The sequence below is a fragment of the Fopius arisanus genome, unplaced genomic scaffold (assembly GCF_000806365.1).
Source record: "Fopius arisanus strain USDA-PBARC FA_bdor unplaced genomic scaffold, ASM80636v1 scaffold00014, whole genome shotgun sequence".
Taxonomy (NCBI): domain Eukaryota; kingdom Metazoa; phylum Arthropoda; class Insecta; order Hymenoptera; family Braconidae; genus Fopius; species Fopius arisanus.
The window spans coordinates 480061-497888 of record NW_011887753.1 but is presented as its reverse complement, the minus strand read 5'-3'; the positions used below and the strand labels follow the sequence as shown (position 1 = coordinate 497888).

At 41.8% G+C, this 17828-nt stretch overlaps 1 protein-coding gene across 3 annotated transcripts in view; it reads right to left on the bottom strand.

The window, feature by feature from the left end:
* shaker (Potassium voltage-gated channel protein Shaker) overlaps nucleotides 1-17828 on the bottom strand; it is a 91586-nt gene that overhangs the window by 43805 nt on the left and 29953 nt on the right. The window contains exon 1 of one of the 3 annotated variants that reach the window (XM_011299283.1): nucleotides 16022-16153. The exons of the other annotated variants lie outside the window; for them this stretch is intronic. Within the exon in view, the coding sequence (XP_011297585.1) occupies nucleotides 16022-16122 (101 nt within the window). The 5' untranslated portion in view covers nucleotides 16123-16153. Of the gene's footprint in view, nucleotides 1-16021; nucleotides 16154-17828 lie in introns of those variants that run through there. 3 annotated transcript variants of the gene reach the window in all.

The window sequence follows — 17828 nt, the reverse complement described above, 5'->3', positions numbered from 1 at the left end:
ATCACCCCAACAAAAATCCCATCCGACGAAACACGAGGGGAAGAGGTAAGTAAACGGAGATGACGAAACTGCTGACGTTTGAATGCTCATCGGGATTATTTTTATGAGTTTGCTGTGGGTTTCGTCTTCATCAAGAGGCTTTCCACAAAATTACAAACACCAATAATTCCGGAAACAGAGCAACAAATTAAAATAAATTAAAGACTCAATCCTCCCAATAGCTCCAATACTTTAAAAAAAAATAAAAGAACAATATTTTCCAAAATACATTCTCAAAAAATCCATCCTCCAAATTTTCCCAGTGAAATTGATTATTTTTAGTAAACGATTTAATAATAAATTCCGTGAGAATGTTTCACGAAAAACATAAATATCGTGATTTAGCTCCGAGGGTTCGGATATTTCACTCATCGGAGTTATTAATATTCAGTTGTTCATAAAATAGGTCAACGGCGATGAGAAATCACAGAAAAACTCTAAATTATAATGAACGATTTGGCAAAACGTGCAAATGCCCAAGACATCCCATTTGTTTTAATTTTTTCTCCCAAAATGATAATCCCCCATAAATCCGCAAGCAGACAGAAATAAAATCGACAACTCATTCCGACAATCTGATAAAAAATCTCCCGTTAAAATTGTTGGCTGAAATGAATTTACTAATTTTAGAAAACAATTTGTCTCGTATTTAGATAAACGTTGGGTATTTGATATGAGACTGAGAGAGAGAAAACCGCAGAGGACATAAAGGAATAGATGTGCAATACGATTGGAGATATCAAAACCGGTGGTTTTCCTCACTGTGTGAACCCGTACCTGAGGTGGAGGTAAAACCTGATAATCTACACAGTCCACGGGGAAAGTGTTTGAACAACAGGGAATCGTAGTTAGTACATCGGGTTCAAAGATTTAACGACGTTACGTGATCGCATTCGGAATTTCAAACCAACGATTTTTGAGGGTGACTGAACATTCCCAGGATTCGTAACAATGTGGTGTGTTGGTAAACATCGGTAAATTACTTGCACCATTCATTCCCCTGTTTGAATTTGTCGTGAATTTTTAGAGCTCCAGAGAAACAATTACACCTGTGCACAATTTACAGGACACTCAAACGATTTTACGTGAAAATGTTCAATTGTTCATAAATATCTCGGAATCTGAGAGAGATACCGATTTTTTTTCAGTACCTTTTTTGTACGTCTTGACCTGCTCTACAAAAAAGGTTCTCATAATTTTTCCGCGATCTCTTTTAGTTTCAGAGATTTTTGGGTTGTTCGTGGGTGAATATTTTGCGTCTGACCAACTCCGATGTTACTACTACCAGCGGGACTGATTAAAGCTGATTACGCGGTTAAGTCCCGAAGTGGTAAGACGAGGAGACTTAAGGACTGTTTCCGAAATCACTTAATTATCCCTGAAAGGACCGCTCGGGGAGAAATTTGAGGGGGTATCTACTGTAAAAACGAGGAGTCGCGGAGAAAACGGTTAATCCGCGGTTCTACGTCGAGTCAATGAAAATTTTTCAATTTCGTCGCGTTCCTCGATCGATTTTTCACACCTCAAACTCCCATCCGATTACAATATTTTCCAACAGCTGAATAGAGTTTAATCTTTCTGTTGAACAATCTCGGGAGAGCAGGGGAACGGATTCTTCCTGTCTTAGAATCCAAAAGTGCACTCGAAGAATGTCATCTGGTGGAAGCAGATGTGAGGATGTAGCAACTTCCTCAAGGAGGCTTGAGAGGCATTTTTCGTAAAGTACCACTAGTGTGTCACAAAGTTGAAACGAATGTTCGGAATGTGAAAGAGTCGAGGGGTCGAGGCAATGATGCTCAATCGTTGGAAGAGATAGATAACCTCCGAGAACTAGATGGATGGAATCACTGATGCGGTGAATAAATTTTCCATTTAATCATTGTTGAAAATTATTTGACATTTTCAGTCACAGAATTAAAAAATGGCTTTTTCCCGTTCATTTATTTTTACTCCATCCCCTGTTTAATCACAAAAACATCATTTTGCCATTATGACCACCGATTTAAAGTCGTGCCAAACGACAATGTCCTCGGGTTTTCATTCTTATCTTCACAATTCAGGCTGTATGAAAATACGGGCAGCAGGCCAGGGCCTGCGAACGCCTGAACAATTGGATCATCTCACAAAAAAAAATGATTACCTATAAAAAATTTTTTATAAATGATCGAAGTCAGTACTCGAGAAAAAATCCGGTGAAGTCTCATTTACTTAACAGAATGACTTCCTCGCGGGGCAATTTTCCTTTCCCGGATCGATTCACCGGGGAATAATCAGACGAAATGGTCACGCGATGAGATCGATTGGTTTTTTTATTTTGAAGGGCTCTATCGATTATGGGAATAATTTTGTCTCGGGTGTTTGCGGTGGCGGATGAATTATTCGGTCTCACTTGAAAATTTCACCCGCGGTCTGGAGACATCTCGACGAGATCAGACACGATGAATAATGACTTTCGCGTGGCTCGTCGCTTTCATAAATTATAGACACATGCGTACCCCGGTTATATTTATTTTCGAGCACCAACAGAGAAGTGGGTAAATTGCAGCGGCCGAATCAAAACGGCTTTTCGCGCGTTCTCAGGAAATTCTGAACAGGTGAGGGAATTTCTCATTTCCAGTAATTCCAATGGATCATCCTAATAAATGGTGTGTAATTTAGGATTCAAGAGAATATCGCAAAAAATTGGATACTGGATCAAACAGAAAATTTGTAATATGATAAATCTTGGAGAATCAATTTTCCACCGCTCGATTAATGAATTTTGCGCAATTCCCTCAGTCCTGGAATTGAAAGCTCGCATTATCACTGGTTGCCCAAGTAAACTTGATTAAAATTCCACTGGTGAATTCCGCCGAAAGGTGAAACATTATATTCTCCGCATCTGTTCCCCATGAATATTCATAATCACCGTGAATCCAAAGATTCGAACGCATAATTTGATTATTTTCCCGTTGGCAGGTTAAACAAACGTTCAGTCTCATGCGTTTTAAATGAAAGTTCACTCCATTTTCCACAAGTGAATCGACACCAGTTGAAAACTGAAATCGCACTTTATTTCGTGTAGATATAAACCGAAGCGAAAATAGCCCGTCGACCAAACACGTGCGGAAAGGGGACATATTAAAAGTTAGTGACTCTAGTTAGTCACGATTTCATTTTCTCCGATGCATTAGGACAATTCCGGGGACAACCAGTGGTAATTGAGGAATTAATTACCGAAAACGTGAGTCTCACACGGAGTTGTCGCTGTAAAATAATCGAGTGTCTCCGACTGTCCGAGGAATTCCGTCGGGTGTTTTTTTTTTTACGATGAAGTTTTGAAATTCCTGCTGCTGAAAATTGGAAACTACTCATTACTAATTCACTTACTTACAATGAACATGCAATTTACCATGACTTCCATGGGTGTGAAGACCCGCGTCATTGTCTCCTCGATTTTTCCAAATATTTTTTTTTACAATAACGCAATTAGAACCGATTGATCGGCTCCATCGGGTTTTGGAATGACACGGATAATAATTACACTCATGTGTTCAATTTAGAGAATTAAATCGAGCTACGGCGATTGGATTTATAATTTTCTACGTGCCCTCTATTCAATTACACGAATTGCTTCTTCCAATCGCACATTTCATCCGTCCAAGCGTAATTTTGTGATTCGCATAATTGCCCCGGCAATTGCTGAGTAATTACAAGTTATTGGGAAAATAGAAACAGCGGTGACAGTTTAGTACACATGGCGAGATTGGCGAATATTTCATACGTATATTGGCGTTATGATATATTGATTATGATTTGTCGGGGAGGGAAATTCTGGTAATTCTAATGAGAGAAATGGATGGTATCGCGTTCTCTCATCAAACAACCAATTACTGAATCTAATTACGTCATTAGTGTGTGGACAATTGGAGGAAATTTCCACGGAAAATGGCGGTAAAACGGCTCTAACTGAAAATTTTAAGCGTTTCACCTTTTGACAGCGAGTCAATGGTCTCTCATTTATTTTTGCTATGATTTAAAAATAGTCGGCACTGCTGCGGCACGTATTTAGACTCGGCCTTGTCAATGTCTACAGATCAACAACAGAAGAGGGAACTTCACAATTTAGAGCGCCAAGTTTAAAAAACTTGCAGTCACCAGATGTTTATTATTTACTTTCCCTCCGCGACATCCCCTTAATTCACTCATTCCTTCCAAACCCTTCCAAAGTCCCTCAATTCTCACACAATTATCTCCCCATTTAATGAAAAATCATTTTCGACCTATGCAAGAATTTTCGGGAGTAGCCAAAGGGTGAAAAGGTCATGAGGGTGAAGAAAAGGGTGAAAAATTCACAGGAGACCGGATTTACAAACAAAAAACAACTCGGGATGAGGGCAAAGTTGGATAATAACGGCCCTCAAAACTTTAGCAACAAACAGTAAAGAGAAACGACGTCGGCAAAAAGAAATAAGGAAAAATTGGGTTCTAAAGTAATGCTCCTACAATCGGCAGATTGTGAGAACAATGCGACACTTTGCGCCCAGTGGGACGCAGGCTTCAGAGAGGACAGTTTTCTCTCTCCTCAAAAAAAAAGATAAATGTGGACGGAGAGACGAGTCTATACCCATTGAAAATAGGGGTTTCATCCCCCGCGTCGATCGAATATCGGAAAATGGAGTTTTTGCGTCTACCAAAGTACAAGCCACTCGCCAAACAAAGTTTTCAATTTAGCCACTGCCAAAAAAATCCTCCAAACTGTTTCTTGTCGGCACATAATTTACGGATTTATTTCACGACTTTAATTACATTTCAATTCGCTGGAGATTTTTTTTTCTGGGGATGGAGAGTCATCTCCGGGGATCCCTCAATTTTTTTTCTCACCACCTCCAAGTCCCGTGCATTTATGAATGTGCAATCGAAATGATTTGAGTATCAACAGTGGCACTGAGTATTTTTTCTCCCCTGCGTGCAAGTCGTTTCCATTTTTATTTTTCCTGTTCTTATGCTCCTTCAGTACCGTCTGTCGAGTTGGATTTTATTTTTCTGATGGAGAGGATTGAACGGGAAAAAAATGATGGGCGAGAGACAGAGACTTGCGAAGGGAGATTGAATAATGGAATTAAAAATATCAAGAGGGAATACTTGCGCTCAAGTCGTGGACGGATTGAAAATTCAATAATCATTCGAACAATTATCGGTGTAATGCAGCATAAAAGGCCGTGAATTTTCTCGTGAATATAGCCACCCCGACATTATCGTAGATTTAAATTAATTACAGTGGCACTAAAGCCATTAGTCTGCATCCACTGTGTGGTAACCTCTCTGATAATGTCGGAGGGATCGATTCAGAGTTCTCCATGTTCTGGCCAACTTTCGACAAGTTCGGCTCGACTCGTCAACATTTATCCAAGGATTTGTGAATTTCTGATTGAATGTGCATCTTCACCATCGGCTCGTCCTCATTTAGATCAAATAATTTTCTTATACACAAGATTACGAATCCGGAAATGGGATTTTCCGGGAATTGAAGTGGAACTTTTTCCGAAATTTTACTGACCCAGATGACTAACCCACATTCACCTCCCAAAAGAGAAATAAATAAAAAAAAAAGGGAAGAACCAGAAAGCGGAAACAATTTCGCGACTCCTTGCGAGTCGCATCGTTTTCTTTATGAGAAATTGGAAAACGAGAGGAGAAAAAATGGGAGGGATGTGGGGTGACAGCTGCGAGAGGTCAGCGTAGGAAAAAGCGCAGTCGATTAGCTGTACCCATTTTTTGCCGAAATATTTCCGATGAGTAGATAACGATAAGAGTCCAGGAGTCAGAGGGAATTCCACCACTTGTTCTCGATTCATGGCATGACACCTCTGAGGAACTCGATGGCAGAGGGTGAGAGGGATATCTGGAGACGAGGGAATTTCCCGCTACATTTGGCCTCGATGGTGACAGAGCACATCGAAGGGAAGGGGAAAAATCGACAGCTTTTCATACAGAGGTGATGTATGCTACACTTTAACCTCGGGATATGTGAGTGACGGGCCAATAGTGTGAAATGGGAATCAATCGCAAATCTCCAGTAATTCAATAAAATATTCAATTTTTTCACCCATTTTTTATTCCATTTAAAAATTATATAGAATAGAATGGAGAAAAAATGTGAAATCAATGGTCCGAGTATTTTTCGGGAAACACTTATTTTTTATTTTGACTTGAAGTGGCCCGAGAGGAATAAACGAGTGAGAATATGGAAGAATCAGTAGATGGTGTATGTGACCGGGTCAGACAGGCGCGAGGCGGGTGTCGACATGCACGTGGTTGACGGGTAAGGGAGGAAGACATTCCCACGGGAGTCAGCCAACATCTGATCTAGCCAAGCAACAGAGAGTGGGAAAGATAATTCAACGCAGAGGCTGTTAAGACGATCAAAGCAAGCCCTGGCACTGAGCAACGACAATTTCACTCGAAGGCACACACATACACAAGGCAAACGTCAATTTCAACGATACACATGGATCACTTGAATATGCGCAGCCTACACACGTACACAAGTGTTGAGACCCTGCGTCTGGCATGTGAAAACAGATGAATGGCATATAGCCATGAGTGTGTGAAATAACGTCTGAATGAGACGTAGCGTTGATAGTAGCTGATGGCCAGCTGGAGGTATTCATCTGCCGACGGTATTCAGCTTTTGCAACGACAACAATGACAATGGGTCAACAATGACTAGACTATTTTCACGAGACTCTGGACGACAGAGAGGAATCGAGAGGCGGAGATGGACTCACCCGCCAGCAACCAGGATCATCTGCATGTTGCATGGGGGCGGCTGCTCTGTTCGCTATTCTTTTGATGAAGAGTCGTCCTGACAATTGGACGATAGCAGCTCTGACTGATGACCTCGAAAAAGCACTTGGATAATTCTCACACTCGATGGTCCATTTGACTCAGCGCCATTAACAGCCAAATGAAAGTGACAGGACGGAAGGACAAGACGGTTGCGTGTGCTATGACAAACTGCTGTTCAACGGATTTCCCCGATTAATCAATCACACATTGGTGAAATTATCAGTGGCTAGCTGATTGGCCAGCGATCACCACGTCTGACGATCGACGACGGTGGTTGGTGTACATTCTCTCTCCAGGACGTCATCCTAGTCACCTCATCACCAACATTGTCCAGTGCCTCAGGCTATCAATCCAGCACAACTGTCAACCAATTTACGCACTCTCCTCATACCGATAAATTTTTATTATTCAAATAACTTAACATCACTATCTCAACGTTATCCTAACACCAACGAAATATTCAACGATTAACACTGATAACCATGGAGTATCAACACCAACTCTATCATTTGATCCAAACTGGTGTACGGGTGGCCCGGAACAACGTGATTTCGGGTATAAACTGATACTGGCGTACGGTATGACGTGCTGGAGATGAACAGACACTCGCGCACACGCATCTAAAACTTTCAAGACCCACACATTTACCACTGATCGTTGATACACATCGGAAGCACATGAGGAAGTGATGGGGGGAAAAATGGATTTGGCTTTTATTTTATTTGTTCACTTTCAGGGTATTCCACTTGGACGACAATTGCGTGAGGTATTGCCGGGAATTATTTCACACATCGAGGTAATATCTGGGCTCTTTACTCCTTTCCTCGTAAATGTGGAGAAACCAGAGGAGTTGCCTCGCGAGCGCGCTCGCGGAGCCGAGGAGCTCCCTCGCTAAATAGGTTTGCCGTCGGGTAGGTTGAACCTGGGGATAGGTAGGTAGAGGTAGTAGGATATCGCGGGTGTGTGTTGGTACCAATTGCCGACGCCGACGCTGGTGGATGGCGCCACCGGTGCGCTTGGGTTGGAAAAGCGAGGGAAAGAGAGAGGGACATGGGCTATACCCGAAATGAGGATGACGAAGAGAGAGAGTGGTGCTACGACGATGGAAAGCTCGATGCTGTTGGGGCTAGGGTAGGGGCAACTACACTGGGTGAAACTACACGGAGGGGTGGATGTGGAAATGGTGTGGATGGAGGTGGGAGAGGTTGGAGAGGTGAGATCAGGAGTGGAGGAGAAGTGGAGATTGGGGAAGAGGTAGCTTGCATGGGGACAAGCTGGCTTTTATTCTCTGGTGGGTGGTGGGAGGGGTTGACTGGTTGAGTTTGGTAACTGGGGATGTCTTGATGAACATCATTCATCAAGTGGTCAAAGCACAAGTGGTAATTGTATCTTTCTGGGGTGATGAATTGGTGGCGGTTCGTGTCCTCTGACACTCTCAGGTGTTGGATGTGTTTGATGTTTTCGAGAGTTTATCTCGACTATTTTCTGCTTTATTTGGATTGTATTTCTATTCTCGGTGCACTCTATCAAATACTGATTTCCTCGTCCAGTTTCCTTCTCACTCGCCCTCCGGATGACGCCAGGATCATATAGCACGTTTATTCGTTTTCATTTCCTCGGGTTTAGCTGGATATGACAGGTCTTTTAGCTCGGGATGTTGTATCCCTAGGATTCAACAATTCTCCCTTCGATGCAGGGGAATTTTCTCTCTTGACAAATCACTTGGACAGATTATCTTCGAGAGAATTCACGATGTTTGGTGTTTACTTGGGATAATGGAGTTGATCATGAATTGATGATAATAGAGGGCGTTTTCGGTGTGGGAGGGAGTGGGAGCGCTGGGGTATGCCTGAAATTTTCACCTGTCTACGTTCCAATAATATCGACCTGTTGAGTGGGATGCCCAGGTATTCCCATATAGTAGGTTGAGGAATTTCCGACGGTTGTGGAGCTCTGTTAACAGTTGAGGAATCAACTGCCATGTTATAATCATCTCGGTACCGCAAATTGAGATCTAAATCCGTACCAGTCCCTTTGCCAGTGGCAAATGTACAAATTGTTACATGATTTTATGATTAATTCGAGTCTTGTTAGTTGGGTAATAGAATATCTTGGGTCTGAATATGTGGGAAATTGAATTTTCCAGGGTGGAAGGGGTCGCTAGTTAATTCTCGAAGGTCAGCAGGGGGTGGAGGGCGGAGGGCGGGGGGTGGCCTTGTGGCTCAATCTTGAAGGGTTTACATAACCATTGTCAACTGGATTGGCAGGGTTACACCGAGGATTTGTTTATCAGGGAATTACGAGGACTCTGACTGGACGAACTCGGATTTAGTGGAATGAGGTAGAAGATAACCCGGGGAATTGTCTGATAAAAATCTTTCTATTTTCACTGGAGCATTCGGCAAACGGAATTCAGTGGAAATCATCATTTCAGGGAAGACCGTGGTAAAATGTTAAAGTCCCCCGGAGTCTAGGATAAATTGAATGAAAAAATGTAAATTAGAGATGATTAATATTAATTTATCCATGTTGATGTGAATATTTATGTTTCGATAAAAATAAAGTTAGAATGAATTTTTATATAAATTTCAGTGTCTGTGGATAAAAAAAAATTGTTCATGTGACATTAAATTTCGGGGGAGAAAGAACTGAAATGACTGCGGTCATTTGCAACATTGTGTGTATTCTCAATGGGGAATAGTGCAATTGTGGAATTCATCGGATGCGACGGGTTGAGAGTCCCATCAGGATTCTACCGACAGGTCCTGATTTCCATGATGAAAAAATGTGAGAACATTTTGAAACATTCCCATGATTCCTTTTACCTCCCAAAATTTATCGGTGAAGTGATATTGATGGTCAATCGAGGTGGATTCACTCGGAGAATTCAGTTTGCAGTGAAGTTTTGATGTGGGCGGATGAAGGGCGTCAATTCGAAGTGATAGGATCGAATTACGTGGATCGATCAGCACTTGATCACTGGGGCCGTAATTTCAGAGTGGACACTGGATGAGATTTAACGAGGGTGCGTCTCCAGACAGAGACAATCGACCTGGACGAGGGCAACGTATCGCTGGAACGATTCACCGATTTATTTATTTATCCTGAGAGAACACGCAGGATTAATTCGAGTGTACAATCAATATCGAGCATTATTTTCAAGAACAGAATAAATGTTAAATCTCATTTGACGTTTGTTGCAAATTTTCCCGTTTTTTTTTTTTTGCTGAATATCAATTAATGCCTGATGTGTCATGTAATCCATTAATTGAGTATAAGTGACCTTGGCTTTTCCACTGAACTCTTTAATCAGGCAGTCTTTAACGATTTATCTTGGCAGCAATACCAAAACCCACTATCAATGGCGCTTAGCGTGACGGGTACAGTGTACCCCGGTGCCAAAGAGCGATAACCGTGTCCCAATTACACTCGTCGACGCGCAAATTGTACTGGGGTATCACTCCAGCTGTTACCTCACCATCCCCAAAATCATTTGTACCTGTTGTCCCTCTTCAATGCACAACACCTATTGCAAACGCGATGAATAATAACACGAAAAATTCAACGAATGATCACCCGATAATATTTTGTACATTGAAAATAAAAAATTCAACCGATTGGGATATAAATGCCGTTTCGACGGCTTTTTTGGGTACAATGCACTGGTGATAAATGCATACTGCACTTCGACATGAAACACCCGGTGTTCTCTTTTGTGGAGTGAACCGCAGGGGAAGAGCGAATTTTCGGATTCAATTGACCTCGGGGGAGAGGGGTTTCGGTACGATTCCATTGATTATCTGATTTTTGGTGAGTGATGGTTTTTCTGCTGAGTGCATTGCAATTTCGTGAGTTACGGAGAATCCTCGGATGTTTTCGATGAATGGAGAAATTCTTCTCGGGTATTAAATGCCGAAATGACCGCCCAGTGTCCAATTTTCCACCGGGAATTCCGAAGGAATTTTGTCACTGGAAATTTCAGGGTTGATGGGAATTCCGGGGAAATCTATCGTTTTAAAAAAAATTTTAAAAATTATGGAGACATTCATAGAACAATTATCTGAGTGAAAACGTTATTATTAATTTATTTGATTTTATTTGAGAATTCCATGGAGCGGTGGAAATTTTTCCCCATGAAAATTCAATTTCTCAGGGAAAATTCAAGCTGAAAAATAACTACCCCCTACATTTCCTTCGCACTTTCGACTTTGGTAACAAGGAGCTAGTACTGGGGCAAAGTCGGAAGTGGAAAATCGATGGTAATGGGCTCGTCAGCTCGTTAATCGCGGGGAGTACTGGTGCACCCGTAGGTAGTGCCGTTGACGTAGAATGAAAAGGATGGGTTTGAGGTTAAGAAGAGAGCGGCAAACCTGTGAATATACCCCAACAAGAATGAGATAGAAACCCGTGCATGTGCGTATATCCAAAGGGTATCCCCTGCACGCGACACTGCATTGCACACCAAAAAAAAAATAATTTATTTAAAAAAAAGCAGTACACCCGGCTGAAAGTTCTCATTTAAAATTTCTTCAATTAAAACAAACCGGGAATTTCATCATAATTCTGTACAATTATTCTTTTTATTGCTCTCATGGAATTGTTTATGCGTCTAAGGCTTTAGCCCGCGGATAAGGCAGCGGGGGTGAAGAGGAGAAAGGGGGAACGAGGGGGACAAGGGTGGAAAGGGTGGAAAGGGGGTAGGAGGTACCATCAGTGCGCCCTTCCTGACTTCTACGACCATGACCGAAATACTCCGCTCTCGTAACAGCTATGAATTTCCGTCGAGAGCTAATATCCTCAGCTGAACTAGCAAAATCGCGGGGACGAGGTGTGCGGTGGATAAAGAGGGTGTGGGGGACAACTTTTTGAGTATCCCGAGTCGAGAAATGGTGAGAAATAAATGCGACTTGTCTCACGGAATTTCTCGTTTTATTGCAACGGGGGTTGAGAATATTATTTAAAAACCAGTGGAATTCCCGGGTCCTGGGACACTCCGCGGGATGAACTCCGAGTGAAGTTTTTTTTTCGGGGATTTATGGTGGGGATTTTTTGTTATCGGCGGGGAGATACTTTTTTATGTTAAGCTTCGTGAATGGAATTTATGAAGTTGAGAGTTTTGTCATAAAACAGTTAGTTATTCACATCCGGGAAATAAAAAGCTTTTTGATGATAAAAATAAAACTTAGGGACGCTGTAAATGAAAAATTATTAATTAGATGGTCTCATTAAATCATGGATTACATGATAAATTTACTGCACACGTGGCTGGAATTACATTGTTCCTGATTTGAATGGCATGAATTGCCCGGTGAAGAGCTCTCGGAGGGATGAAAAGAATCGAATAGTTGATGAGTTCTTCTAAGACTTTATGATTGAAAAAATCGAGTAGAAAAAATAGCCACCATCGATTATTGGGGAATTGATAATCTGTAGAATCAACTCAAGTTGGTTTCAAGATGAATTCCGTACCATTTCTGGTCAGTGGATTATTTGATGCGAGAGGAGCTGGCAGATGGAGCCCGTGCTGTTCAATTATTTATCACCGATCAGTTCGATGGACACGTGAAAAAATCAGATCGGACAGTTATTTAATCTCGATTGAAAAGGACCGAGTGAGAGAGTGGCATTGGATGCCCTAGCATTTGAGATTCTCTGGAGAAACCGACTGGAGCTATTTTCAGCTCGACTTCCTAACAAACTTATCCACTCATTGCTTAAATCCCACTCTCGACGCGTTTAGTATCGAGAGACTTCCTGTGATCATGAGTCAAATCCAATTATGCCTGAGTTATTATGTGGATGATTAAGGGTAACAGATAAAATCGGAGATAAAATTCTCGTCAAGCAACATTAAGGAATTATATGGCGCACGGAATTCAATCGATTTCAACTGACCAATCCAGTTAATTAAAAATGCACATTGAAATTTGCATTTTATCGATCCTCGCACAGAGAACTATTAAAGATAATTAAAAATAATAAAAAATATTGAATAATGCATGTGTAACTGACAAATTAAAGCCACACGACAAACGGAAAATCAGCGAGGAGCGCCTGGCATTCTAGTTCTCCCCGGAATATGAATAAGAACACAATACAATGGATTCACTCACGCGAAAAATTACACTGGATGCGCACAATTGTCCTTCAGGTACAACGAGTCATTTCCCAAATGAGTATCGTTCAATTACCCGCCCCTCAATCCCCAGCTTCTCAGTAAAAAAAATCCCTCACCCCCAAGCAATTCCACCCCGAATTTCACGTCGAGGCTGAAAGCCCCCAGATAACGCCCCCCCTGAAACCCCAAAGACCATTCAGAAAATAGATAAAACCACAAGATAAGAAATACCAGAAAAAGTATTCATTAATTATTTATTTATTTTTTTATTTTCCCTGGAATTTCCCGACACGTCGCAAATCACTTCGACTCGAGTTTCCGAGTTTTCCAACGTGTTGTGAATGCCGAACGTCGCGAATTTTCACCACCGGCATTCCCATCGAGAAGAAAACCCCAATACTTCTCCCGATCGCAATCCAATTTTCCCACAATCCTCTCCCAAATGCGATATGAAAATCGTGATGTACGTAAAATAAATAAACCGCGAGGAGTGGATGAAAATCGAAAGAAACACGAAATTCCCGGGGTTGGAGACTCAGCGAAAAAAAAAAAGACTCCTCCATCGTTGACAATAAAAATACAAGCGACGGAGGGAATCACGCCCCTGAGATCCTCTCAAAAATTTCATGAAAATCCGGAACAGCTGAAAATGCGTAGCACCATCACCCCTGATCCCACCCACCCCATGAAACATATAACAAGTTTGAATTCCCGGTGCTTTCACGCGCGTTTCACTGTCTCTATCGATATGCCCCAGTTAAACGATCACGAGAATTACGTCACGACCTACTTCTGGATTTTCCCGAGTGCTCCCGAGTGCAGTTGCACTCTGGATGAACCATGTGCTTTACCCGGTAGCTGGAAAATCCCGTGCGTCATTCAAGCTCCCAGCACTTGTCCCATCTCCAATACTCCAAACGATGGAAATAAAAATTCCGAGGGAAATGCCGATGATTCATCGATGATATATCGGTAGGGTTCCGACCTTCCTCAACCCAAGTCGATCCAAAAAGTTTCGAGGTCGGCCGTTGTTCCCGTTGCACCTAATATGCACTGAGAATCAAGTGAATTCACCAGGAGGTGCAAACGCCATCTGCCGGGGACGCGTCCAGACGTACAATCCTATTTTTATTATTATTATTTTTTTTTTTATTTTGCATTGTCTCAACTCTGCCAGGGGCCCGATGGTGATCAAGACTCGAAATGGCTAGACCTCATCATTTTACCCCATCGTGACCTAAACTCGAAACCTTTCGCATGTGAGGCAACTTACCCACCGCAGCAAAATACTGCAGAATCATCACAGAAATTTCTAGAAATAGCCTCGGAATTTCCGCGGTTGAATCCTACCCTATCAACACCTGCGGTCTATGCACCCGAAGTAACGATTTGTTAGGATCAAATAAATAAATTTCCCATCGCTGCTCGAGTCTTGAAGTCTTCAAAGCCCTTCATTACCGCATCGACAATTCTAAAATATCGTTTGAAGTCGTTAATTAGATCCTAGAAATTTATTGTGTGAAGTTATTGCATATTGAATTGATAACATTGATGAAAACAAATTGAATAAACTTTTTATTCATTCAGATGAAGTTTTTTCAGGGTGCGCATCACGCAATGAGGAGTCACGACAGGAATCGATTTTTCCATTTGACGGGATGTGGAACAAGCGCAAGTATCCCACAATTTTTCAGCCCTTTAATCCCATCACTCCTGAGCCCTCGCCTCATCTGGTGTATAACGAGAGCCAGAGTGGACATACTTAATAAAAGCCCTTAGTCCTCGTTAAATACGTCATGGCTTATCTGGATTTGGCCGGGACTTCAACATGTTCGAACATCAAGAAATTCTACGACTAAGCTGCATTCAGGAGTGAATTGTGCACACCGGGATTTACCCAAGTTTACCAAACAAGTTTAGATTAACAACTGGAGACTAGATATACTGCGAGCGAGGGACGGATATCTGATTTGCGAGTGGTTTACACTTTGTACTGTACAATCACCGCTTCTTGAGCTTCATATTGGGTCTGATGTGCTCTCTCTGACCAGATAGCATCATTCCAGCTGGAAACAATTCGCTGATCCAATTCATCTTGATGATTGATCAATTGATCGGTGAAACGGGCCAGGAGCTGCCAAGTAATACGATTATTTCAAGTTTACCCTCAAGTTCTACGTCGTATCAAGTATCAAAGCCTGGAGATACCCACGGAGGATTGATTCCAGAGATATTCTTCATTTGAATCAAATAAAAAATAAACGAATGAATTTGATATCGTTCTCTTGGGTGTGGCATGTCGATATTCCCGGTAGAAATATCAAGGTTTTAATGGTAAATTGATTTCACTGAATATGGGAAACGATGGAATAATTATCGGAGTCCGATCCTCCAGTTGCCAATGACTGTCAACCCGTACGTCACTGACGTTGATTGAACGGATTGATGGAGCTTGCGATATTCCGTGGAAGGGGACTAAATTCAATACTGCGCTTCAATCTCCAGGCGATACTTGCAATATACGTACAGTGACCAAACCCTCGGGCCCCCTTTGGTATCATAGAGCCATTCGAATTAATTGTAGTGTAAATCTTGTGACCGTTTGAATCTAGTTCAGCCACTCGGCAGCTCCTGCCACCGAAACTCTGCCCTTTATCGTCGCTTTGAAAATTCAGGGATTTCCAGGGAATGACATGCGATGCAACATTATACTGGCAAATGAGTTGCATCTCGTTCAGGAAACTGCAACTCGAAGCAACTGTTGGATTCTAATCCGCTCGTACCGTCGAATTACGAATTAATGAAGTTTCAATCCCTCCGCGAATCCGTTTCCCCTCTGACGATTTTTAATAATTCAATACTGGATTAATATTACTACAATATTAATGAAATAAGATTGAGAATAATCAGAAATATTTTTGGGCCCGAGGGGGTCTGCGTACTGATGAATTAATAAATAATAATAATTATGTCGTAAAGATCTTGAATGCCGGCTGGAAAAAAAATTATCGGGAAAATAATTTTGCAACTTACATGAATATCGTGCAGATGAAGAAACCGGTGAGTAGAATTGAGTGGGGAATGCACACTTCGCAAATACCGATGAATCTCAAAGTGGTATTCGTGATGATCATAAATATCACCGAATCGATGACAACACTACCTACGAACCCCATATCCCACTGCAATAATCAACAACGAGTTGCTTCTTAACCCACCACATTCTGACGCGCGTGTTACCACCGGTGAATCACACCCAACTGAAACAATATTACTTTCTTGACACCTATTGCACTAATCGCCAGTGACGTACCCTCGATTAAAAAAAGACAAGGTACTCTGGTCATCGGTTGGACGCGTGAACTCTTGGATCTACGGTGACAGCATTTCGTCATTATATTGGAAACTGGGGGGAAGGGAGAAGCGACTGATATCGCGGATATATCGATATTCCAGAGGGTTTTTCTGGTGTTCAGTGGAAAACTGGGTGCAAATGGCTGTTACGTACCTGTCACTGGGTCAGTCGGTTCGGATGAAACATGCGAGGGAATTTCAATGGCTTCGTCAGGTATTGTGGCCGATGTAAGCGACAAAGACAGTGGTTAAATGGAATAACCTCTTGGATTTTAGTTTCACAGGCTTAGAAGCTTGTAAAGACGTATTGGGTGGCCTTGGGGGTGGGGTGAATGCTAAAAAAAAATTATCACTCCCAAGTGAGCGCGTTAAATACCGAGGAAAAAAAAGTTTCTACCGATTTAATAAAGATTTTTCATAAATTCATATTTTTTTTTGGAATTAATTGGAATTAATAAAATTATTTTTAATTATTCATTTCTTACAGGGCTTTTGAAATTAAAGTAACGCTCTCACTTCTTCCAAAATTTTTTCTTCTCCTAAATTTGAGGGAGCTATTATCGTTAGCACCGGTCTTTACATCCTTTAACGCCTTCAACAGACCAATTCACGTATCACCACTGCACCTTAACCGGAGTATGTAATTTCATTCACGCGGATAATTAATCACAGTGCATTCACCGGAATTAGCTGGTAGCGGGTAGATGAGAAGAAGGTTCCCCCGAGGCTAGCTGAGGGGGGATTTAATTTAAGCACCGACGTCACTTGCTTCACTCACCAAAAGGAGAATTAAGATGGAGAAGGAGAAATTACAAATAAAAATGGACTAGGACGATATTTAGGTGACAGGGTTGAGGAGCCGAGAAATTAAATTCCAACGCCTTAAGCGGCAAAAATTTTGGTTCTCTCACTCCCACTCTGATGTCGGAAGCAATTGACACCAAAAAGTAAAGCGTCTTTTATTTTTTTTTCGCTTTGATCAATTTTGAAAATTATCCTGAGTAGAAAAAAAATCGTTATGTCAGACCGCGGGGTGCAATGGACACGCATTTCCGGAATGGTGTAAACGATGTAAACGTTGAATTGAATGAAATTGGACGACCGGTTTGAAATCCTCGGTTTTCCGAGAGAATTGAGTGGGTTTGGACTACTTTAAAATCACGCTGGTAAAATTTAAACAACGTAATACGGTGTTATTCAATTGAGAGGTGGGCTGCTATCCACGTAATGAAATTCAGCTGGAGCACCGGTAAGAATAATAGAGGTAAGGAAATTTCATTTATTCGTCCCCCACCTTTTTAGCACGGCAAAACCAAACGATATATTCTCGGAGACTTTGCCATTGTCACGTTATGGTTGCACTTGGGTGGTGGTTTAACAATAAATTCCATTCGGGGAGGGAAGTTAAAGTGATTCGATCGAAACCACTTCCTCATCGCCGCCACCAATGCTCTCGACGTAATTTCGGGAAATAATGTGCGATGTG